Source organism: Mangifera indica, chromosome 6 (genome assembly GCF_011075055.1).
Source record: "Mangifera indica cultivar Alphonso chromosome 6, CATAS_Mindica_2.1, whole genome shotgun sequence".
Lineage (NCBI taxonomy): Eukaryota > Viridiplantae > Streptophyta > Magnoliopsida > Sapindales > Anacardiaceae > Mangifera > Mangifera indica.
The window spans coordinates 9,346,726-9,372,876 of NC_058142.1; the positions used below are offsets into that span (position 1 = coordinate 9,346,726).

Below are 26,151 nucleotides of genomic sequence, written 5' to 3' on the forward strand. Positions count from 1 at the left end.
AAATAGAAAGGATATAATAGTAATTAAATGTCCACTTTAAAAGCCTCTCTTCAAACTGTTCTTCCTCATTGCCTTGACATATTTGACTCCTCCTCTGGCAAGGCAAAACTAAAAAGCTATAAATTGAAATCCAATCCAAACACGCTTTAGATTTTTTTATAGAACACAAAACCCTAAGCATAGTAACAAACGTAATACACATTATAAAAGATCTCTCAATTTCATCTGATCACAACTTTAAGGTAAGCTTTCAAAAACCTTTTTCTTTGTTGTACTTTTACTGAGAAAGCCTAAAAACCCCGGAAAAATCCAGTTGAGATTTGAGAAAACCGAGTGAAAAATCAGAACTTGATTGGGATTTGAAGAGAAAGTGAAGAAAAAGTTGGTGGGTATTTCGTCTTAAGGGTTTTTGAGTGGTTGAAACAATGGATGATCTTGAAAAGGCGATAGTTTTTAGCTTTGATGAATCAGGTGCTGTTGATTCAGAGCTGAAATCACAAGCAGTGAGTTTTTGTCAGCAGATTAAAGGGAAGCCATTGATATGTGCAATCTGCATTGAAAAGCTTTACCTTTGCAGGCTTGTGCAGGTTCAGTTTTGGTGTTTACAGACTTTATATGAAGTTATTAAGGTTAAATATACATTGATGAGTGTAGAAGAGAAGAATCTTATTCGGAAATCCGTGTTTTCAATGACCTGTTATGAGTTCTTTCATGATAATAAGAGTTCTGTTCGGGTTTTAGAGAGTCCTCCATTTATAAGGAACAAGCTTGCTCAACTGTTGGTTACTTTGATTTATTTTGAGTACCCTTTAATTTGGCCCTCAGTATTTGTTGATTTTTTGCCTCATTTAAGTAAAGGTACTGTTGTGATTGATATGTTTTGCCGGCTTTTGAATTCGTTGGATGATGAATTGATCACTTTAGATTATCCACGAACTTCTGAGGAAATAGCAGTGGCTGGAAGAGTAAAGGACGCAATGAGGCAGCAATGTGTGAAGCAGATCGTTATAGCATGGTATGAAATTGTGACAATGTATAGGAATTCAGATTTTGAAGTTTGTACTAGCGTTTTGGATTGCATGAGGAGGTATATATCTTGGATTGATATTAATTTGGTAGTAAATGATGCGTTTATTCCATTATTGTTTGAGTTGATTTTGGGGGATGGATTGTCGGAACAGTTCCGTGGTGCGGCTGTGCGATGTGTTCTGGCTGTGGTTTCTAAAAGAATGGATCCACAATCAAAACTTTCCCTTTTGCAAAGGCTCCAAATAAGTCAGGTTTTTGGTTTGGTATCTGGGGATGTTGAATCTGACTTGGTCTCAGAAATAGCTGCATTGCTTACTGGATATGCAGTGGAGGCTCTAGAGTGCGTCAAACGGTTGAATTCAGAAGATGCTACTGGGGTTTCAATGAAGCTGTTGAATGAAGTTTTGCCTTCACTATTTTATGTCATGCAGAATTGTGAGATAGACACCACATTCAGTACTATCCAGTTCCTTTCAGGTTATGTTGCCACTATGAAGAGTCTTATTCCTTTGAGAGAGGAACAACTGTTGAATTTGGGTCAGATATTGGAAGTAATTCGCACACAGATTTGCTATGACTCTGAGTACAGAGATCATCTTGATATATTGAATAAAATTGGGATAGAAGAGGAAGCCAGAATGGTGGAGTTTAGAAAGGCTTTATTTGTTTTGCTGCGCAGTGTTGGTCGTGTAGCACCTGATGTTACTCAATTATTTATTAGAACTGCATTAGCTAGTTCTGTTGTATCTTCCTCAAACAGAAATGTAGAAGAGGTGGAAGCTGCACTTTCCCTTTTGTATGCACTTGGGGAGTCCATGAGTGATGAGGCAGTGAGATCCAGAAATGGATTCTTAAGTGAGTTGATGCTGATGCTTTTACAGGCAAAGCTTCCTTGCCATTCTAATAGGCTAGTTGCTCTTGTGTATTTGGAGACAGTTACAAGATATATAAAGTTTGTTCAGGATAATACACGGTGTATTCCTATGGTTCTGGGTGCTTTTCTTGATGATAGGGGTATACACCATCCAAACATCCATGTCAGTCGCAGGGCAAGTTATTTGTTCATGAGGGTTGTTAAACTTTTAAAAGCAAAGCTTGTACCTTATATAGAGAAAATTTTGCAGGTATCATCTACTTGTCTTCTACCTTTAATTATTGTCAGCATATATATTTTTTTCTGCATATATGTGTCATATAAGAGCAACTTGTTTCATTCTGTGTATCCTGATTCTTATTATTTTATTGTCAGAGTTTGCAAGATACAGTTACTCGTTTTACAAGCTTGAATTATTCATCGAAAGAACTTTTGGGATCTGAAGATGGTAGTCACATCTTTGAGGTATTTGGTCATGTCTTTTATATTTATATGCATGCATTGACACTACATATTAAAGCGATGCCTTAAAGTGGAAGAATTTATTCTTCAGAGAGAGGCTTAGAGTGCTCTTTTTGGTTCTAATTTCTGTTCTAACTTCACAGGCAATTGGTTTATTGATTGGGATGGAAGATGTACCACTGGAAAAGCAATCAGATTATCTCTCTTCATTGCTTACTCCTCTTTGTCAACAGGTTGCGGTTGCTTATATCTCTATATTTTTGTAGAAATCCCTTATATGTTCTCATTGTAATTCATGTGCTTAAACTTATCATCTTGTGTTTGTCTACATTTCTCAAGTTCCTCCTTCCAATTGCTTTAAGTGCTTGATACTATAAGCAAACTTCTTTGACTTACATTGCCTGATGCAGTATGTTTTATATGCCTATTGTTTTTGGCAAATCCACAATATATGTTTTCTGAAGTTGTCTTGTAATTATCCAGGTTCAAGCATTGCTTCAGGATGCAAAAGGTTTAAATCCTGAAGATTCCCCTGCAAAAATTGCAAATGCCCAGCAAATAATCATGGTTATTAATTCTCTTAGCAAGGTTTTTTTTCTCCACCTTTATGCTTTCATTTTGTTATTTGTTGTGTATGGTTGCTAGTTGGATTTTTTCCTTATAAACATGCAATTTCCCGGCACAATGATTTTGATCCAGGGCTTCAGTGAGCGTCTTGTAACCAGTACTCGCCCTGCAATTGGTCTCATGTTCAAGCAGGTTGGTATTTTGATATGATTTCAGTATTTTTCTTGAAAGCATGCTGTCCTTTAATTTCTTGAGTTCATGTCAAATTTATGGAAACAAAGTTTAAGCAGTTCATGAACCTTCACAGTTGATATTATAAGTTATGAAGGATTCGACATTGCTTTGCTTTATCCTTTTTTTAAGTACTCATCAATAAATGATCATATTGAATTCAGCAGACTAAACAGGGAAAATGCCAGCTGAAAGATGGTTTCTTTTTTCACCCCTTTCATTTAATGGTTTTGCATTCTTTCTGATCCAGACATTAGATGTTCTGCTTCAAATCCTTGTTGTATTTCCAAGGGTAGAGTATCTGCGGAGCAAGGCAAGAGTTATGAACAATGTGATCAATAATTTCTTGTTTTCTTGATTGTACATAGTGCCTAAATTTTACATTTGATATTCACAGGTCACCTCATTCATACATAGGATGGTGGACACTCTGGGATCTTCTGTATTTCCCTATCTCCCTATGGCATTGGGGCAATTGCTTGCAGAAAGTGAGGTATTGTATAAACCAGTTTAGTATGACTGTTTTTCTTTTCTTAAAGGGGAAGTTGAGGGTGGCATTTAAATTATATACTTCTAGGAACCTGTTGTTGCTTGCTGCAGTTCTGTCATTGGTCATTTATAACTCTTCTACTCTTATTATTATAACTTGTGTTATCATTCTCGTGTTTATGGTGTGGAAATGATTGCATCTTGATGCATTCTTTTGGGCATTTAAATTAATTAAAGTTTAGAATCTGAGAGGCCTCATAGGACTATTATACATTTAATTCTATTGCTATAGTCTCTCATCTGGTTGGCATACCCTGTCACTGTTTCTGTGAGAATCAGCTGCCAGTTGTCAATAGTGTTGGAATACAAAGCACCTACCGGAAGAGCTATTTTATTGCTGTCTCCGGGCTGATCACATGTCAGAAACATAATCATTTCTGTGTATACCTTTTAGAACCATAATGCCATTAGGTCTCTTGCTCACTAATAAATGAAGTGCTTTTTGGCCTTGTGGACATTTAGTTGTTAAATGTATAGTGTTCTTCTGTTTTTTACCCATTTGATATTGCTGTCTGACTTTGGGATTTTGGTGTTGCAGCCAAAGGAAATGATCGGCTTCCTTGTATTACTTAATCAACTGATATGTAAATTCAACACCTCAGTGCATGATATATTGGATGAAATGTTTCCTGCTATTGCTGAAAGGATATTAAGGATTATACCAAGGAATGGGTTTCCTTCAGGACTTGGAACCAATACTGAGGTAAGAACTCTAGTGTAGTGACATTTCTTTAAATATCTTAGAGAACTTGTGAATTCAAGAGCCTTGATGTGATGCTTGCTTTTACTGAGTGGCTCAAGTATGCCTTAGCTCAAGGAAGTTTGATTGTGAGGCCGATTGACCTACCTCAAACTTTGTACTGAGTGGCTCAAGTATGCCTTAAACTCATACTTGCTTCTACACCTATGACTTCAATTGTATTAGCTTAAAATTAGATATTGATGTGTACCTGTGAGAAGAGTCCAACCAACCTCCAATCTGATGGTTCCAGTCGTGAACAGCTCCTGCAGAATGGTCCCAAGTCAAGCCTTCTCTCTACTTCCCAAGCACCTCAATCAATCCTACAATGTTTCTCACTCCAGTTTGCTACAAGAAATAGAGTTTAGGAGCACTAATGAATTATTTGTAAACAATCTTTGAAGGAAAAACTATGATAATCACTACTGAATTATTATTAGAATTAAAATAATATCATCCTTGTTTTCAATTCCCCCTTCGAAGAGGGCTTTAAACAAAACTGAAAGGGGAGCAATACCAAATTATTTATGAAACACATTAATAGCAATATTTTTGTAAATCAACTAGCAATATATTCTAAATTAATGGGAATATTTTGTGTCTACTATCTCCTCTATTTCCCTTATGTGTTGCCTTTTGCATTAATAGCCCGATGGGCTGCTTCTGATTTTGCTTTTGACTTTCCCAACTGCTGCACTGCTCTTTGTCTCCATTTCCTTTTAAAGAAATATGGAGAAGAAAAATATATTTCCTTATTATTTTCTGTACAAAACTCACCCACATATATACAACTAGTATTAGCTTATAATTAGAAAATATATCTTCTAACTTAATTAGAGAATCAATCTCCTACCTAGAATAGGAAACTTATAAATAATTAAAATCCCTAAACTTTAGGAAACAAAACATAACAGAACTATACTTTAGGAAATAACAGATTTCAACAGATTTCAACACCCCCTCTCAAGCTGGGCAGTAAATGTTAAGTATGCCAAGCTTGGAACACATATTTTCAAACTGAGATCTAGGTAACGCCTTGGTGAAGATGTCTGCTATTTGAGAATTGGAAGGAATATAGTTCAACTTGATAACTTCCATTTCAATCTTCTCCTTGATGAAATGTCGATCTATCTCCACATGCTTTGTTCGATCATGATGAACTGGATTTTTGGCTATGTTAATAGTTGCTTGATTATCACATAACAACTCTATAGGCATAACATTGGGAACCTTTAATTCTTCCAACAGCCTTTGTAACCATATTCCTTCACAAATTCCTTGCGCTAAAGCTCTGAATTCAGCTTCTGCACTGCTGCGAGAAACTACTGATTGTTTCTTGCTACGCCAGGTTACTAGATTACCCCAAACAAAAGAACAATACCCAGAAGTAGACCTTCTATCAAGAGGTGATCCAGCCCAATCTGCATCTGTGTAAATGTTTACTTGCCTACATGCACTTTTCTTAAACCAAATGCCTCGACCTGGGGTCATTTTAAGATACCTGAGTATCCTGTACACAGCTCCCATATGTTCCTCATTTGGGCTGTTCATGAATTGGCTTACTTTACTAACAGCAAAGCCAATATCAGGCCTTGTATGAGAGAGATAGATAAGTTTCCCAACTAACCGTTGATACCTTCCTTTGTCCACAGGAGGACTTCCCTCTAGTAATCCCAACTTTGTTGACGAATCCATGGGAGTTTCAGTTGGTTTACAGTCAGTCATTCCAGTTTCCTTAAGCAAATCTAGGACATATTTGCGTTGATTAATGCAAATGCCCTTCTTAGATCTTGCTACCTCCATACCTAGAAAATACTTTAGACAACCAAGATCCTTGATTTCAAATTGTTTGCCCAAGAATATCTTCAACTTCTGAATTTCATCTTCACTATTGCCTGTGATGATGATATCGTCTACATAAACTATAAGAACGGTAATAAAGCCATTTGAAGTATGATTTACAAACAAAGTATGATCTGTTTGACACTGAAGATAGCCAAACCCTTTCACAGACTTTGTAAACCTTTCAAACCAGGCTCTTGGTGACTGCTTTAGCCCATACAAGGATTTCTTTAGTCTGCAAACTTTGTTCCCAAACTCTGCTTCTAAACCAGGTGGACTGTCCATGTATACCTCCTCCAACAAATCACCATTTAAGAATGCGTTTTTAACATCCATCTGATGTAGTTGCCAATCTAGATTCACTGCAATTGACAAAAGAACCCTGACTGTATTCAGCTTTGCAACTGGAGCAAACGTCTCTTCATAGTCTATTCCATATGATTGTGTGAAACCCTTTGCTACAAATCTTGCCTTATAGCGTTCAACACTTCCATCTGCTTTATGTTTTACTACGAAGACCCATTTGCATCCTACTGTCCTTTTTCCTTCAGGTAGTACTGTTAATTCCCATGTTTGATTTTTCTGTAATGCCATGAGTTCTTCTTGAACAGCTTGTCTCCACTCAGGTATGCTCAAAGCCTCTTGAATAGTTGCTGGAACAGCAATATTAGAGATATTCATAGCAAATAATTTGTAATTAGGTGACAAACCTTCATATGACACATATTTGCTAAGAGGATACAATGGTCTCTCTCTACATTTTCTCATAGGTCTTCTTTGAGCAATTGGCAACTCATTTTCTGGCTGAACATGCTCACTATCACTAATTAGAATTTTTTCACTCTGATTGTCACACTCTTTTGTCTCAAAGGAAGGTTCATTTGAGGTAGAAAATGGAGTATTTGAGTGAACTTGGACATCTGATCCTGGTGAGAAATCATGAACCTGCTGAGTAACATCTGGATTAAATACAACTCTATCATGCTTTGGCTGCCTTGAATACACACGAGTTGGCTTTTGGGACAGTGTTTTAGGTGACGTGTTTGATGAATTTTCCTGGACAGATTCTATTTCTTGGGGCAGTGCATTGAACTGATCAGTACCATTATCAAGGTTTATGAATTCTGTGACTTCTTGGGAATATACAGGACTAGAACAGTGTTTTGGAGTTACAGAAGGACTATTGACTGGGCTGTGAACTGGTTGAATTGGATTATGACTTGGTGCTTTGTTATTAGAATTGGAAACTGGTGCAAAATCATTAAGAAACTGTAATTCACTTACCTCTTCCTCCTTGCTGAAAAAAGGTTGATTCTCAAAGAAAGTAACATCTATAGAGATAAAAAATTTCTTAGATGCTGGGTGATAACACTTGTAACCTTTCTGATTTGGGGAATAACCAAGAAACACACATTTAAAGGACCTAGGATCTAATTTACTATGATGAGGGGAATTATCATGCACAAACACTGTACACCCAAAGACTTTAAGAGGAATATTTGACAATATATGACTATAGGGATATGCAGTAAGCAAAATTTGAGTAGGTGTGTGAAAGTGTAATACTCTAGATGGTTGCCTATTGATTAAATGGACTGCCGTAAGGATAGCATCCCCCCAAAACTTCTTAGGAACATGCATAGTGAATAATAGTGATCTTGCAACTTCTAAAAGATGTCTATTTTTCCTCTCAGCCACACCATTTTGTTGTGGGGTATAAACACATGAAGTTTGGTGTATAATTCCCTCATTAAGACAGTAATCTACTAGAGATTTATTGACAAATTCTTTTCCATTATCAGTTCTTAAGATTTGCACCTTAGTTTGGAATTGTGTTTTAATCATGGAATTGAAATTTTTGAAGATATTGGCCACTTTTGATTTTTCTTTCATGAGAAATACCCAAGTAACTCGAGTATGATCATCAATGAATGAAATGAACCATTTAGCACCAGTCACAGTAGGAATTCTAGATGGGCCCCAAACATCACTATGAATAAGTGCAAAAGGCTTGGAAACATGGTAAATACTAGGAGATAGAGAAGCACGAGTGTGTTTAGATATCTCACAAATTTCGCAAGAAAATTCACTAGGACTTTTATTAACAAATAAATCAGGAAAAAGTTTCTCTAAGTACAAGAAGTTTGGGTGGCCTAACCTGTAATGCCATAACATCACAGTACTTTCTTTATTTGAACTAGTCCTAGAGTGACTTTGAGTAACTACTTGCTTGATGGAATGACATTGTGAATGGAAGGCAGATTCCGCTTTTAGAATGTATAAACCAGATCGTAATTCAGCAGTTCCAATCATCCTCTTCGAGATCAAGTCCTGAAAAATACAATAGGTAGGGTAAAATGTAGTGAGGCAATTTTTGTCATAGGTAAGTTTGGAAACGGATAGCAAATTACAGTCTAAGTTTGGAACAAATAAAACTGATTGTAAGGTTAAAATTTTTGAGAGAATAACAGTACCATAACCTACCACCTTTGAGAATGTTCCATCTGCTACCTTAACATTAAAATTACCTTTGCATGGCTCAAATGTATTGAACACGTTAGGATCTCCTGTCATATGGTCAGTTGCCCCCGAATCTATAATCCAAGAACCTGGGTTTTCATTTTTAACACTCAAGGCACTGGAAAATGTACCTGACTGTACCATAGAACCAGTCCCAACAGGTGTTGATAAAGAGTGACCAAATAATTTTTGCAACTGCTCAATCTGTTCCTTGCTGAATAGATTTCCGTCACTGTCACCAGTATTATTTCCACATGCAGAATATCCCTTCTTGGTCTGACTACGTGGCTTCCAATCTGCTGGCCTTCCATGAATTTCCCAGCAGGATTCCTTGTAATGGCCTGGACGACGGCAATGATCGCACCATGGTCGGCCTTTTCTGGTTTTACCATCAACAGGATTGTTTGAATTACCTCTGGCCGCAAGTGCTGATGCGTCTCCACTGGTTGGCATTGACTCAGACCTGAGCATTACCTTCTTTCGACTTTCTTCTCTGCGCACATCAGAAACCACCTCTCGAATGGAGGGCAGTGGTTTAACACTCAATATTCTGCCACGAACCTCATCCAGGTTATCATTCAAGCCGATAAGAAATTTAAAAATCCTCATCTCTTCTAGGTATAATTTGAAAACAGCTCCATCATCATTACACTTCCAGTTTAACTTGTTGAACATGTCTACTTGCTGCCAAAGGTGTGACAATTTATTGAAATACCCTATCACCGTTAGATCACCTTGCTTCACTTCATGTAAAACTCCTTCAATTCTGAACCTCTCCGAAATATTATCCTTATTTGAGTAGGTTTCCTTCACAGCTTCCCAAACTTCATAGGCCGTTTCATACAACAGGAAATTTTCTCCAACCTCTGGTGTCATGGAATTTATGAGCCAAGACATCACCTTGCTGTTATCAGCCTCCCAAATCTTGTACCCCTTGTCTTTCTTCTCTGGAATCTCCACATCTCCTGTAATAAAATCAGCTTTACCTTTTCCTTTAATGTAAAGCATAACAGATTGTGACCAGGGCAAATAATTATGCCCATTTAACCTGTGGTTTGTGATGATTTGAGAACTTTGAGATGGATCGACGGTACTTCCCCCAGAGGATGAACCTTCAGAATTGACATTCAAAGCAATTCCAAATTTTGACATATCTGAACTTGATGTATTGCCAGAGATGTAGTTTTTATCGGAGGAAGTAACAGAGATAAGTATTGCCGGGAAAAGCAATGATGAATATAGCCGGAGTTGGCTCTGATACCATAAAGAAATATGGAGAAGAAAAATATATTTCCTTATTATTTTCTGTACAAAACTCACCCACATATATACAACTAGTATTAGCTTATAATTAGAAAATATATCTTCTAACTTAATTAGAGAATCAATCTCCTACCTAGAATAGGAAACTTATAAATAATTAAAATCCCTAAACTTTAGGAAACAAAACATAACAGAACTATACTTTAGGAAATAACAGATTTCAACAGATTTCAACACCTTTAATAATATTTCTCCTATTCATAGATTTGGGCTTGTGCACACACACCTTTGTAATAAGATTCCCATCAATTACTTACACCCCCCCTCCCCCCATCCCACCCCAAAAAAAAAGTGGCTTGCACCTTGTCCTCAAAGTGAAAAAGGGGAAATTGTTCATGTAACTCCACATAATCTTCCCACGAATTTTTGTGGTTGGGCAATTGTCTTGATTTAATGAGGACTTCCAAATGCCCACCACCTGAAAAGTGAGCACCCAAGAGTGACTTCAACTGCAACTGTAACTCCATGATCGCAGATTAGCAAGTAGGAAGAATTTGTGGTTGAATGGTAGGCCCAATGACTTTCTTTAGCTGAGAAACATGAAAGACAAGATGAATCTTACTCTCAGAAGGCAGGGAAAGGTAATAAGCAACCGTCTTAATTTTCTCCACAATCTCAAACAGGCCATGCAAATGTAGGCTTAATTTCTCATTTGGTTGTTGAGCTAGAATTTTAAAATGATAGGGTTGAAGTTTCAAAAAGACCTTATCCCTTATGTTAAAATGAATTTCCCGTCATTTTAAATTTGCTTGCCTTTTCATATGCTCTTGTGCACGATTGAGCTGATCTTTCAATTCTGTTAAGATAGTGTCACATTGCTAAAGGTAGACATGAACCACATCAATCTTAGACTGTTCTGAATCCTATCACAAGAGAGTTGGGGGCTCTCGCTTGTATAAAGCTTTGAATGGGGTCATACCAATAGAGCTCTGGAAGGTGGTAGTATACCAGAACTTAACCCAAGGAAAACATTTAGGCCAATCTTTTGGTTGCTGAACACAAAAGCAATGTAGATAATTTGGGTTAACCACCTTCGTCTGACCGTTTGATTGGGGATGATAAATACTACTAAATTTCATAGGGTGCCTATGAAGCTTGACAATTTCCCCCAAAATTGACTCATAAACAGGTAGTCTCTGTTTGAAACAATTGACCTGGGGTACCTATGAAGCTCGACAATTTCTTTGCCAAACAACTCAACCACTTCCTTAGCAGTGTATGGGTGTGAAAGAGGCAAAAATGAATAGGAGAGGTGATCAACAACTACCAAGATAGTGTCAACCTTCTTTGTACGAGGGAGGCCTCCAATAAAGTCCATGAAGATATTTTCCCATACTCTATCTGGAATAGACAATGGTTGTAATAATCTTTTTGGATTCATAGTCTGATATTTATTCCTCTGACATACTTCATAACTAGCCACATAATCTTGAATGGTCATTTTCATGCCAATCCAATAAAAAATTGTTGCTCTCCTTTTGTAAGTGTGAAAAAAATCCTAAGTGGCCTTCAAAAGGAGAAAAATGAAATTCTGATAAAATTGTAGGAAAAAGCATGGATCTTGGTGTAATTACCAACCTCCCTTTATTAAATAATGCACCATGCTTCAAGGAATAGTTGGCATGGCTGGTAGAATCAAGTAAGAGTCTTTGTATTACTTCTTTATAATGCTCATCGACATAGACCTCCTTAACTATGATATCACCCTCTAACCATTGGTTTGTAGTCATAGTAGATTGTGTAACTGAAGCAGTAGGCAATCGAGATAACACATTTGTAGCCTTGTTTTCCACCCCCAATCTATATTGAATCTCAAAATCAAACCCCTAAAGCTTCATTACCCAATGCCGTTGATCTCGCTAATAATAGTTTGCATAATGAGATGCTTAAGACTTTTTTGATTCGTGCGGACTATGAAATGTTTGCCCAATAGATAGTGCCTCCATTTTTGCAATGCAAGTACTATAGCCATTAGTTCATGTTCATAAATAGATTTTGACTTCCCCTTAATGGTTGAGGCCTGACTCATAAAGGAAATAGGTCGTCCTCCCTACATGAGCACTGCCCCAGTAGTTGTGGTTGAAGCATTGGTCTCAACAATAATTGGTTGTGTAAAATCAGGCATAGTGAGCACTAACATTGTTGTCATTGCATGTTTAAGAGCCTGGAATGCGAGTAGTTGCATCTGTCCAAATGAAAGAATTCTTCTTAAGTAGCTGTGAAAGTAGGGCAACGATTTTGCCATAATTGTGAACAAACTACGTATAATAGTCAGGGAGCCCCAAAAATCCCCTAAGTTTACTAATGTCCTGAGACAAAGGCCAATCAACCATACTTTGAATCTTAAGGGATCGGTTGCAACCCTATTCACTGAAATGATATGTCCCAAGTATTTCAATTGAGTGACAACAATTGAACATTTCTTCTTATTTAGTACCAAATTATGTGTAGAAGTAAATCAAGTGTAATTTGCAAATGCCCTACATGCTTTGCTAGAGTCCTACTATAAATTAAAATATCATAAAAAAACACCAAAATAAATTGATGGAGGTGGTCTCGAAAAACCTCATTCATCAGGGCATGAAAAGTGCCTGGGGCATTGGATAACCCAAGCGGTTTTATGAGAAACTCATAGTGCCCATTATGTGTGCGAAAAGTCGTAGTCCATACAAAAATGCGACCCTCTATCTTTTTTCTGAACCAACATGACAAGACTAGAGAAAAGGCTGACACTCGGTCTGATAATTCCTGCCTAAAACATCTTTTTAACTTGTCTTTCCACCTCGTTCTTCTGATGATGAGGTAACGTTATGACTTGATATTTGGTGGAACAACACCCTCAACCAATATGATGGCGTGGTCTTGTGATTGGTGTTGGGGAAGACCTCGTTAGTCCACAAATAAATATTTGAATTGATCCAATAATGCTTCGATGACTTGGGGGGTCAATATTGGATTCTTGAATATCTACTATTGCCATCTCGATCCAATAGCCAGGGTTGCCCATTTGGATGGTTTTCTAGACCCCCTTAAAGGTGGTCTCCTTGGTGACGAGGGATGGATCTTTGTGGAGGGTTATTGTCTTGTCATCTCACTCAAAACTCATAGTAAGAGCCTGCCAATCCGTGCGAACAACACCCAAAGTAGACAACCAGTTCACCCCTAGAATCACATTGACATTACCCAACGGAAAAACTTAGGAATCTTGAGTAAATTCCATGGCACCAAGCTGTATAGGGATTACTAAACAAATACCACCTCCTTGGATGTTTTTCCCATTTCCAATGGTAACTTGAAAATCCTTCTGAAGCACTGAAAGTTGAAGCTGAGTCACCATCTTTTGAGAAATAAAGTAGTGAGTGGCGCCTCTATTAACCTATTCCACTGTTGGGACTTTTTGAATAACTTCTAGAAGTTTTAGCGTCTTTGGAGAGTTGATGTTGGCGGTGGAGTGATGTGAGAGTTTGATTGTCTTCCCTGGTGTTAGGAAGTCACCAACGGCTTCTTCATAATTTCCATGATCCTTTATTGTCTCATATCCTCATAAAGCATAAGTCGGAATTGCTTGAAACGATATTGGTGGGTTGGCCTGTAGCTTTTGCCACACTTTAAATATAGTCCCTAAGCAATTCTGGTTTGAATCTCGGGTTGGGAAAGTCAGCAGAAGGTATTGGTTTTGGTTGCCAATGTTGTTGGATTGTCAATCAATGGCAACATGGTTTTGAGGTAGAGGAGTGTTGTTGTTGAGGATGGATGATGTTACGTTGATTAGTGGGTGAGATCGAGTTGTGTATTATGGGAATTTAAATATCGGATTAGGTTAGCTGATGGGTAAGGAATCTGCGTTTGGGCCAGAAACGGGCTTGGGTGAGAGAAAATTGGGTTTTGGGTTGAGTGTGTTGGTATTTGGGTTGGTAATGTGGCCTGGTGTTGATTTGGATAAATAATATTGGTTTGGTTTGGGTGATTGAAAGTTGGTTCTTGTGTTGGAATTGTGAGCTTGAATTTTGCGGTGTTTTCAGGGTTGTAGGTGTGAGTATATGGTGGCTGGGTGGGATTAATTTTATTTAATGAGAATAATTGAATTAATTTTGTTTGTGTTGGGACTATATAGGTATGGTTGTGTTGGGTTGTAAGGGAAGAAATTAGGTGGGTAATTTGATGGGTCTATGCTAGATGTGCGTAATAATTGCATGCTTGGGCCGTAGCGAAATTGGGTTCCCCAACTGTTTGAAGTGTACATTGACCCGATGATGACCCAATCCTTTTGTTCTATATCTATTGCCAATTGTATTAGAGAATGTAAATCCGGTGGTGACAAGAGTTTGATTTTCACTTGAATTTGATTTGATAAGCTCACCAAAAACGTAACTCTCAATCAATCCATGGACACTGTTGGCAACATTGCCACTAGCTGCTCAGAATATAGAATATTGTTGTATATTCTGCCATCATTCTTGTCTGTCGATTGAGGATAATCTACTCATAGGGCAACCAGTGTTGCATCAATTGGAAACGAGGGAGCAGTTTTTCCTTCATTTCTCGCCATGCTTGGAAAGGTTGCCACAACTCCCTGAATTACAACTAGTTGAGTATCTCACCTTTGAAGTAGAGGATCACAACAAGTAGCCTCTCCTTATTGTCTATCCCACTCATTTGGAAATGTCTTTCTGCCTTGGCTATCTACCCCTATGAGTTTCACAGTTGAACATCGAAATCTCCATGCGTCAGTGATGGTTGTCACGACGCATACCCTACTCGACTAGTGCAAAACGGGGGTGATGAAAGTTTTTGGATGCGTCCCCTTGCGTGTACCCAGGTACAAATTCATCCGAACTCCATGTGGGGTGGAGGTCTCTCTTGGATGGTTGGTGGTGACAAAACCGATTTTTCAATGTCCTTCCCTTCGATTTCTCGAGTGAGTAACTGCTAGATTTCGTAAAGATTACTGCCAATGAAATCAAATCTTTTGCTTGTGTGAGCCTTTGAATTCTTGAGATTGTTCTTTAATTCCCCTGTTTGAACATCAATGGCAGCCACTCGGTCCTTCAAGGTGCGGTAATTTTTTTCTAACTCTTCAACTTGGCCTTCCATTCTCATCAATACCATACCCTATTATCGTCAGCTTTGATACCAAGTTTGATGCGTGCCTATGACTAGAGTCCAGCCAACCTCCAATCTGATGGTTCCAGCTGTGAACATCTGCAGAATGGTCCCAAGTCGAGCCTTCTCTCCACTTCCCAAGCACCTCAATCAATCCTACAATGTTTCTCACTCCAGTTTGCCACAAGAAATTCAGGAGCACTAATGAATTATTTGTAAACAATAATTGAAGGAAAAACTATGATAATCACTACTGAATTATTATTAGAATTAAAATAATATCATCCATGTTCTCAATTCCCCCTTCGAAAAGGGCTTTAAACAAAACTGAAAGGGAGAAAATTGGGTTTTGGGTTGAGTGTGTTGGTATTTGGGCTGGTAATGTGGCCTGGTGTTGATTTGGATAAATAATATCGGTTTGGTTTTGGGTGATTGAAAGTTGGTTCTTGTGTTGGAATTGTGGGCTCGAATTTTGCGGTGTTTTCAGGGTTATAGGTGTGAGTAAATGGTGGCTGGGTGGGATTAATTTTATTTAATGGGAATAATGGAATTAATTTTGTTTGTGTTGGGACTGTATAGGTATGGTTGTGTTGGGTTGTAAGGGAAGAAATTAGGTGGGTAATTTGATGGGTCTATGCTAGATGTGCCTAATAATTGCATGCCTGGGCCTTAGCGAAATTGGGTTCCCCAATTGTTTGAAGTGTAGATTGACCCGATGATGACCCAATCCCTTTGTTCTATATCTATTGCCAACTGTATTAGAGAACGTAAATCCGGTGGTGACGAGTTTGATTTTCACTTGAATTTGATCTGATAAGCTCGCCAAAAACGTAACTCTCAATCAATCAATGGACGCTGTTGGCAACATTGCCACTAGCTGCTCAAATATTGTTCTATATTCTGCCATCATTCCCGTCTGTCGACAGAGGATAATCTGCTCATAGGGTAACTAGCGTTGCGTCGATCGGAAACGGGGGAGCAGTTTTTCCTTCATTTCTTGCCATGCTTGGAAAGGTTGCCACAACTCCTTGAATTACAACCAGTTGAGTATCTCACCTTCGAAGCAGAGGATCATAGCAAGTAGCCTCTCTTTATTGTCTATCCCGCTCATTTGGAAATGTCTTTCTGCCTTGGCTATCTACCCCTACAAGTTTTCATAGTTGAACATCGAAATCTCCATGCGTCAGTGATGGTTGTCACGATGCATACCCTACTCGACTAGTGCAAAATGGGGGTGATGAAAGTTTTTGGATGCCTCCCCTTGCGTGTACCCAGGTACAAATTCATCCGAACTCCATGTGGGGTGGAGGTCTCTCTTGTATGGTTGGCGGTGACAAAACCGATTTTTCAATGTCCTTCCCTTTGATTTCTCGAGTGAGTAACTGCTAGATTTCGTAAAGATTACCGCCAATGAAATCGAATCTTTTGCATGTGTGAGCCTTTGAATTCTTGAGATTGTTCTTTAATTCCCCTATTTGAACATCAATGGCAGCCACTCGGTCCTTCAAGGTGTGGCAATTTTTTTCTAACTCTTCAACTTGGCCTTCCATTCTCATCAATACCATACCCTATTATCGTCAGCTCTGATACCAAGTTTGATGCGTGCCTGTGACTAGAGTCCAGCCAACCTCCAATCTGATGGTTCCAGCTGTGAACATCTGCAGAATGGTCCCAAGTCGAGCCTTCTCTCCACTTCCCAAGCACTTCAATCAATCCTACAATGTTTCTCACTCCAGTTTGCCACAAGAAATTCAGGAGCACTAATGAATTATTTGTAAACAATAATTGAAGGAAAAACTATGATAATCACTGCTGAATTATTATTAGAATTAAAATAATATCATCCATGTTCTCAATTCCCCCTTCGAAAAGGGCTTTGAACAAAACTGAAAGGGAGCAATATCAAATTATTTAGGAAACACATTAATAGCAATATTTTTGTAAATCAACTAGCAATATATTCTAAATTAATGGGAATATTTTGTGTCCACTTTCTCCTCTATTTCCCTTATGTGCTGCCTTTTGCATTAATAGCCCCATGGGCTGCTTCTGACTTTCCCGAACTGCTGCTCTGCACTTTGTCTCCATTTACTTTAATAATAGTTCCCCTGTTCCTGGATTTTGGCCTGCACACATACACCTTTGTAATAAGATTACCATCAGGTATCAATGCACATGTATCTTGCATACTTGAGTCTTAAAACAAGTCCTGAAGATGGCATGTTGTGCTTTATTGTTATTATTTTTTTGTTTATTGAGACATCTTTTTTTTTTTTTTTTACTTCTAGGAAATTCGAGAATTGCAAGAACTTCAGAGGACATGGTATACATTTCTTCATGCGATAGCCACACATGATCTGTCTTCTGTGTTCCTTTCCCCAAAGAGTAGGAGCTACTTGGATCAAATAATGCAATTGTTATTGTCTACTTCTTGTAGTCATAGGGATTATCTTGTGAGAAAGGTATGTGTAATAAGTCCAAGTTATCATTTATATACTGCATTTTGATTTTGGAGGGATTGCAATTCCTATAATACTAGATTACTATGGAGTGAACCTAAAAGTTTCCTTTTTCTGTATAGGTATGTGTGCAGATATTTATAAGATTAATCAAAGACTGGTGTGTCAGGCCTTATGGGGAAGAAAAGGTTTGCTCTCCATTAAAATTTTCTATCATCATCATATCGAGTATACTTTTCTGATACTAAAGGGTTTAAAATTTGATGGAGCGTAGGTGTCTGGTTTCCATAATTTTATAATTGAAGTCTTTGCAAGGAAATGCTGTTTGTACAGTGTTCTTGACAAATCCTTTGAGTTTGGAGATGCAAATACAGTAAGAATACTCTTTCCTTTTTGGTGCTTTGTTTTTTTTTTTTTTAATTTAAAGTATATGTGTGCTGATGGGGTTTATTATTTCTTGACTGATCAATCAGAGGATCTTGGTCCTTGTCTAACTTTATTTTTTATGTGCTTTTGTAACTGAGCATGTTCTTTGGAATTCCTATTTATTAAAAAACGTTGTTTTGGACTGTTTTCCAGCTTGTTTTGTTTGGAGAAATTGTGACTGCTCAGAAGGTCTTATATGAAAAGTTTGGCGACGATTTTCTTATCCATCTTGTATCAAAAGACTTTCCTTCAGTACATTGTCCTCACGATTTAGCTAAGCAATATTGTCAAAAGTTGCAGGTAACCACATAATCGTTTTTTCTAGAATGCATTTTGTTAGTATGCATGTGCATATGAAAGATACCACTATGGATTTTGATATTTATTCATCTTATTAATGAAAGCTAGACTGGGCAAGTCCCTACGTTAAAGAAAATTTCCTTTGTTAGGGGTGAACTCCCTTTTGTATGATTTGAACTGCTATTTAGTAATCCAAGGTTCAGCTCTAATAAAATTTCATGGTCCTTGCTTGCACATGATCTATACCATTGAAATGATATGTTTATGCTTTGTTCAAGCTAGGATGTTCTCCAATCTGGAGCAAGAGCTTATACAATAACAAGCCTTTTGGCCTTAAATTTGGAACTTAATTGTATATCTATAAAATAGGCTTGGAAGCTGATTGAACTTTGGTCATTACCTGAACCCGTGGCATGTAATAGCCCTAGATTAGCTAAGGTTTAGTGTTTGACATACTACTTGATTAGTGGTTGCAGTATTATCTAATTTATGCAAATGCTATCACTGTTTGCAGGGTAGTGATATGAAGGCATTAAAATCATCCTATCAATCACTGATTGAAAAACTAAGACTCCAACAGAAGGGGAGCTTTGTTCTCAGATAGCAGCACAAAAGAAAAATCCTTTTGGTCGGCAATCCATTTTTTGTTCATCAAAGGTGCGACTGTCTTGCCATCAGATTCTCGTTCATTCAAATCAATAAATTCTCTGTTGGACTTATAATGGCATATAATGCAGGATTTGTTTTTGTAAATAGCAATTTGCCTCTCTTCAATGACAATGAGGTGCGTCGAGCTTTCTTTTTGCGCCTAATTTGACTGCGTTTTGTAACTGCTGCTAGCAGAGTGACTGATATTTTTTGCCTTTGGTATTGATTCTGCAGGCTTCAGCCCTAATAACATTGGTGTGTATATGACAGTCTTTTATGTTATATATTATAGGTAAAATGGCCATGTTTTCCCTGGCTACGGTTGTGTATACTATTTTTTAGGTAAAATGGCCATGTTTTGTTTTATTAGAATGTTGGTAATAAAATATAAATTACCAGAATAATGTTTATTTACTTCAACCAGCCTTTTAAAGTTGGATTGACTGTAATTTTATAAAGCCTCTACTTCATGCCAGGTGCAGGTAGTATATTTGTTCCCGGACCAAATGAAATTGAAGGGCAATATCGCAAATTAATGCATATTAATCACTTTAATTAAAAAGATTATTCTTACAAAGTCCCTCTGTTATTCTATATTTTTTCTCTATGGGGTATATTCTAATCACTGAAAGATCATCGTTTTCGAGATTAAATCAATTACAGTTAATAGAATAAATTTTATATTTAATAATTGATTTAATAATTATTAAATTAAATAAATTAAAAATTTGATCTTAATATATTATTTTAATTGATTAAATCAATTAAAAGTCCGAATTCCTACTAAGAAAGAATGCTCATGGTCACACAATTGATGATGCTTAATTTAGGTAGTAACAAAATAATAATGATCACCATTAGTCTCCAACACTTAAGCCACACTACATGTCAAAGAAATCGAGACTTTGGACTTTGGGAATACATAAATTTTTAGTTTCACACTTTGAGTAAATAAATGACATGTTTTCACCCAAGGTTTGGTCTAAAGACACTTTTGTACTCTTCGGTTGTATACATAATATTTTTCCACTTGAACTCAAATTCGATTAAAAATAACTAACTAATAAGATAAGGGTAAAATAATAATTTTAATATTTATTAATTTTAAAAATAAAAAATAGAATATTGTTTATGAGACTCAAATATTTTAAATATGACAATTTAACTATTAAAAAACTCTATTTCATTTTATTCAATTTTTTGGGAGTAATTGTTATTTTTGAAATTATTAAGAGCCAAAATGATATGTCAAAATTTTCAAAACACCTCCAAACTTTTTTAAAATTTCTAATGACCCCCTAAAAAAATTCTTAAAGACCCATGAAATTTTTTAAAATCTAAATTTACCCCCAATAAATGATTATATAACAAAGACATCCATATCTATAAAAGAGATGAAAAAATGATGAGAGTGAAAGAAAGAGAAAATAAGTGAATTCTTTTATAATTTATATATATTAAAAAGAAAAAAAATATTGCCTTTATTAATTAAGTTTCTCCGTCGTTATTTCTATCAGAAAATTCTTTCTCTAATAGGGTGGGGGCAAGGTAGAGACCTTAAAGTTGGACCGAAATTGTCATAAATGTTGAGTTGGATTAATGAGCAAAGGTGTCATTTGGGTAGACTAATGTTCATCTTCACAAACAAATCAACTATGTTATTTACTCAATGTGGGAAAAGTGTTTTTGGAGGGTTCGAGTGGGAAAATGTTATTTACTTGCTTTAAAAAAAAAAAAAATCAAAATTTACCTGTTGTGATGAAGCATACTTTTATTAACTGATTGAACTGCAAACAAAGACTAAAAAAATAAGTATGAACTAGATCTCAAAAAAGATCGAGATTTAATTATACTAAAAATAAAAAAACTTGTGAGCCATAGTGTTCCAATTTTCTTGTTGTCATGTTGACTTTGTTCGGCCATGGCCACCCTTCTGGAAACACTTTTCCGGAAACTGAGAAAATAAAACAAGTTGGTAGTTAATTATGTATTATATTAAATTCTTATTTCACATTTAAGAATCTATTGACGTAATCAACAAATAGAGGAGCTTTAATGCGTGTATTTGTACAGTTTTCCATGTTTAAATCTTCATTTAGTTGGGATTTTGGAAGTCAAGGATGCCACCTTCAACCTAATTACATCTTTCTCTCCCAAAATTAGTAATTAAATCTGTTGTAATCTCAATGCCACACGCCATTGAATTAATCAAATTAATGGTTTTCAGCTCACTTTCCCCTCTAAAGTTTCCAAAAGTCCAGGGCATGAAATTGTCAACAAATTATAACAGTGTCATGTCCCATCCAAAGTTTCGTGTAAATATTTTCAATGAATATACAACCAACAAAACTATATCCACTTAGTTTTGAGTATATAATTAGGTATTCAAACAACGTGTTCATATGATTGAGTGATTTTAAATTACGGATAAAATAACACTTAATCACATAATAATACATCATTATGATATCTAATTAGACATTCAGATCTGGATATGCAAAACATTGCTAATGTATAACTTGGAACAGATTAGTTGTATATAAGAGCATTATAGAGAAATTTGTTTAAACTTATATGTATTCTTTTGTGAAAAAAATCAAATAATTTCAATTAATAAAATTCATATAAGATTTGTAGGATTCTTGATTTAAAAATTAGTGCCTAACATTGACAATTTTCTGCGGGTTAGTTATAAGAAATGTCAATATTTAGATTCTTTCTCCGAGTACACATCCAAAAGTCCAAAGGATGTTCTCACTAATTCCCCCAAAACTTCAGTCCTGAAGCCAATTCAGAAATATCTTATATATATTAAATCAACATCTAATGGAAACTTCGAAAATTCAGTCCAAATTATGGCTTCCATTCTGAAGAAGATGAGTTGCAAAACTGTTTGTCTTGATTGCATCAAGCCCAGTATTGTTCTTCCAGGTTCTGCCAAGGTCAAGAAATTAGCTTCAGAGTCTCAAATGGATGTTTCCAGGCAGCAGGTTTCTCTCCAGAGGCTATCACTTTCCGACTTTAGCAACCCCAGCTCACCGATTTCGCTACATGATTTATCAAGCTCTCTTGTGGGATCAAATCTGTATTTCTTTACTCTCCAGGAGCTGCAAGTGGTGACCAATAATTTTTCCAGGGACGAGTTCCTTGGAAGAGGTGGATTTGGAAAGGTGTATAAAGGGTTCATTGATGACGGACTTAAGCCTGGCTTGAAGGCTCAACCTGTGGCTGTTAAGGTCTTGGATTTGAATGGCTGTCAGGGCCATGAAGAATGGCTGGTGGGTTTATATATATACATATACATATATTCATCTCTTTATATAGATTTTCTGATTAGGTGCAGAAGACTCAATTGAATGTGGCTTTAATTTAAATTTTTACAGGCTGAAGTGATCTTCCTGGGACAGTTGAAGCATCCCCATCTTGTGAAGTTGATCGGATGTTGCTGTGAAGATGAGCACAGGCTTCTGGCTTATGAATACATGCCTCTTGGAAACTTGGAGGACAGACTATTTGAAAGTACTTAAGCCTTCTCTTAGAAATCTTATTTTGAACAATATCATCTCTCAATTACTAATATAAATGTCTCCTTTCGGGAATAATGCAGATTATTATGCACCATTAACATGGTCAGCAAGAATTAAAATTGCGATAGGAACTGCTAAGTGTCTAGCCTTTCTCCATGGAGAAGCGAAACCCGTAATATGCAGAGATTTGAAATCTTCAAACATTTTACTAGACAAGGTAATCTCTTCTTCTCTGAATTCCTGGCCCTGATGATATAATTTTATTCTATGAAAATGTTTAATTTCAAGTGTTTTTCCTTTCAGGATTATGTTGCCAAGCTCTCTGATTTCGGACTAGCAAAAGATGGCCCAGAGGGAGATGACACACACATTTCAACCCGTGTGATGGGCACTGAAGGCTATGCAGCTCCTGAATACATACAAACAGGTAATAAATCTATGAATATAGTCAATTATAAGCTAAATTATCATCCTCCAACTCATCTGAATGTTTAAAGATTTTACTATTTTTGATTAACTATCGAGCATATTGATTAACAGTGATGAAATTATACAGGTCGCCTGACAGTTATGTGCGATGTGTATAGTTTTGGGGTGGTGCTTTTGGAGCTGCTAACCGGTAAGCGAACTGTTGACAGAAACCGGCCCAGAGCAGAGCGGTATCTGGTCAATTGGGCTAGACCAATGCTCAAGGACTTTAATAAACTAGAGCAAATTTTGGATGCAACACTTGAAGGCCAGTACTCAACAGAGGGAGTCAAAAGGGCTGCCAAATTGGCTTACAAGTGCCTGAGGCGTGAGCCCAAAGCTCGGCCCACAATGAGCAGTGCGGTCGAGACATTGGAGCCTCTCCTGGAATTCAATGACATCCCTAGGGGACCCTTTGTGTGCATTGTTTCACCTGAAGGCAACACAAGTTATAATGTGCTTAATAACAGTGATGAAAAGGGTGAAGAAAAGGAGAAGAAGAAGGAAGACAATGGCGGCCATTGGCATCGAGAAGGCCAACAACAACAGCTCCGAACTGGGCCATCAAGGTCTAGAGGTGTATGTTCTGATTCTGCTTTGTATAAAGTCCTTGGAAGTAGGCTCTACTCTCCCAAAAGAGGCAACAGAGGGCAAAATGAGCCGTAGCTTTCAGCATTAAGAAGAGCAATTTTTTTTTTTCAATTTTTTGCACCAATTTCTGAGTGATAAATTTGTAGAATAAGAAACCAATTAAGATAAACAAATTGTTCATACGAATCTTTTCTTTATTTTTGTCGTTAGTTATTCACAAGATCTCTATACTTCATCGAATCCAAGGCATATTCAATTGAAGTAGAATGCTGTGTTATTGAAACCCAAAAAAAAAAAAGGCATATTGATACACATTTGTTGGTATAACATATCTATATTTACTTGGTAATTAATGATGAGATGCTGTGAGGGCAATCCTGCACCATAAGGGTGACACCTACTCGTGCCATGGAAGGGCAAGGAAGTCATTTTGCATTAAACTTGCGAAATTGATTAAGTACAGAACGATGCATGCTTGCATGTGCTAAGGCACATGGTCATGCATTGTCAACAAATTTTGAATTTTAGATAAGAATAGTTAGGCAATAATTTCGATTGGCTATCATATTTGTGCGGTGTCACACATGTTTATACACAGGAGATACATGCCCGTGCATAGGAGGTACACGCTCATGCGTCATATTTGACAAACAAAAATAAAAGGAGCTCTAACCTTAAATTTTTATTATTTTTCTGAACCTAGCTGCTTGAATAGAAAAGAAGGGAAAGAGAGTTAGAGCTCTAGTCATCGGAGAGGAGTTTGGATTGTTGAAAAACGATCAACCATATGAAGACCTTGCTTGAATGCCAAAGGACAAGTAAGTAAGACATCCTTTTAGCTTATAGTATAATGGATTGTGATTATATAATTCATCCTATGTAGTTCATGGCTTGTTACGTGCCTGTTGGAAATTTGAATGATCATATTGTATAATTTCAATGATTAAAATGTTGAGATATGTGAAATTATGAGATTATCTTGCAATATGGCCATTATAGAATTCAATGATATTGATAATCATGATCTATGAATGTAGTGGTGATGTTGTTGTTGTTTGATGTATGTGTGTGTGTGTGTGTGTGTGTGTGTGTGTAAGTATTGGGATGTCTAGAGACATACTTTGAACCTTTGTATGTGATTGGCTTGTCAAAAATTGGTCAAAATTCGTAGAAACCAATAGGGTGCGATTTCTAGATCTTGATACACAACTATGAAAGACAGCCTACACATTTATGTATCCTTTGCATGAGAAAGAAAACTTAGTAGCTACACTTCCATTCTAAGGAGATGTCTGTACAACCATGTGGTATAGGATACATACCTATGCATGACTTCTCCAATAGAGCACAATCGTGTTTAGAAGATAGCATACTCGTGCTTGAATGTTATGAGGAGCATGGGGGGGGGGGGGGGGGGGGGGGGGGCGCCGTAAGTCAACGCCACACCCATGTGTGTGTGATCATGACAAACATGGGGGTACAAGCTCAAAGCACACTTGTGCGTGTAACAAAATAAGGAAAAAGATTGTTTTATCCTTAGGCTATGTGCAAGAGCAAAGGGAAGAAAAGAAAGACTTTTAGCAAACAAGATGAGCTAGTCATTTATAGTAAAAATGTTCGACTGTGTGAAAGATGACACAGTCCTCGACCAAGACAAATTCGAATCGAAAATCAAGAAAGTTAAGAAACGTGGTACACACCTAGATAGCCATCAGTTGTGTGTATAAGTGACGAAATACGTGAAAACAATAAGACTTTAAAAGAGATAAATACCTATAAGATGCATTATGCACTTAACGCTAAGGCATAATAGCCACATAGTTCAATTCAGTTCAGGTGTGCATGGTTAAAGATAGTGACACTTCAGTTAGTTCTACATATGGTTAGCGAGATGTATCACATACGTACATGCCAATGGTAAGAGCCATCCAAGGATGATTATTTAGTTAGTAGTCTCGTAACTATATATATATGGTAAATAAAGGACTATGACCAATTTCTCCGTGTGACCAGAGTATCATAGTTAATCAACCCGATAGGTCGTATGACGTGTGCAAGACATAATAGTTTGTAGACAAAAAGGTGTCAATTGTTTTCATTAGGGTATCATATATGTCGAAATCAGCCTAGAGCTTAAGAGTCTTTGTGAATGACTTATGTATAAGGCACGAGAGTGCCAAGTATTACCACATTAAGATTCACTAGTGGAGTGCTAGCTTTAATTTTTATGCTTTGTGTAATGTGTTGAGAGGTCACCTGGTTACTAAGTGTTTTTCATTCATGTATTTATTTTGTGGTTTTACAAGTAAAGATAAGTAGAAGGGCATGTGAGAGAGCTAGCAATCCAATCGAGTAGTTGTATAAGGATAGGGAAAAAATCGTCAATTGTAGTTTATTTCACATTGTGTATTTTATTATTTCAATTATGACCATACATATGATTTATGCACTATATTTATAATGATTAATTTTTTAGATATTTTAATTATGATT

General features: G+C 36.8%; 2 protein-coding genes across 2 annotated transcripts; both read left to right on the plus strand.

Annotated features, from left to right (window-relative positions):
• The first annotated feature begins 62 nt into the window (after positions 1–62).
• Positions 63–19,547, plus strand: LOC123218788 (exportin-T-like). Its single transcript, XM_044640415.1, has 15 exons — positions 63–2,153; positions 2,279–2,368; positions 2,509–2,598; positions 2,849–2,953; positions 3,065–3,124; positions 3,414–3,476; positions 3,561–3,656; positions 4,251–4,415; positions 17,528–17,701; positions 17,821–17,886; positions 17,973–18,071; positions 18,278–18,424; positions 18,939–19,081; positions 19,162–19,208; positions 19,307–19,547. The coding sequence occupies exons 1-13, from the start codon at positions 426–428 to the stop codon at positions 19,026–19,028; spliced, it is 2,973 nt and encodes a 990-aa protein (XP_044496350.1). The 5' UTR covers positions 63–425; the 3' UTR covers positions 19,029–19,081; positions 19,162–19,208; positions 19,307–19,547.
• A 2,413-nt stretch (positions 19,548–21,960) lies between these two features.
• LOC123219561 (serine/threonine-protein kinase RIPK-like) lies at positions 21,961–23,803 on the plus strand. Its single transcript, XM_044641569.1, has 5 exons — positions 21,961–22,350; positions 22,456–22,591; positions 22,680–22,816; positions 22,903–23,026; positions 23,156–23,803. Exons 1-5 carry the CDS (start codon positions 22,042–22,044, stop codon positions 23,731–23,733), a joined length of 1,284 nt encoding a protein of 427 aa, XP_044497504.1. The 5' UTR covers positions 21,961–22,041; the 3' UTR covers positions 23,734–23,803.
• The last annotated feature ends 2,348 nt before the right edge of the window (positions 23,804–26,151 follow it).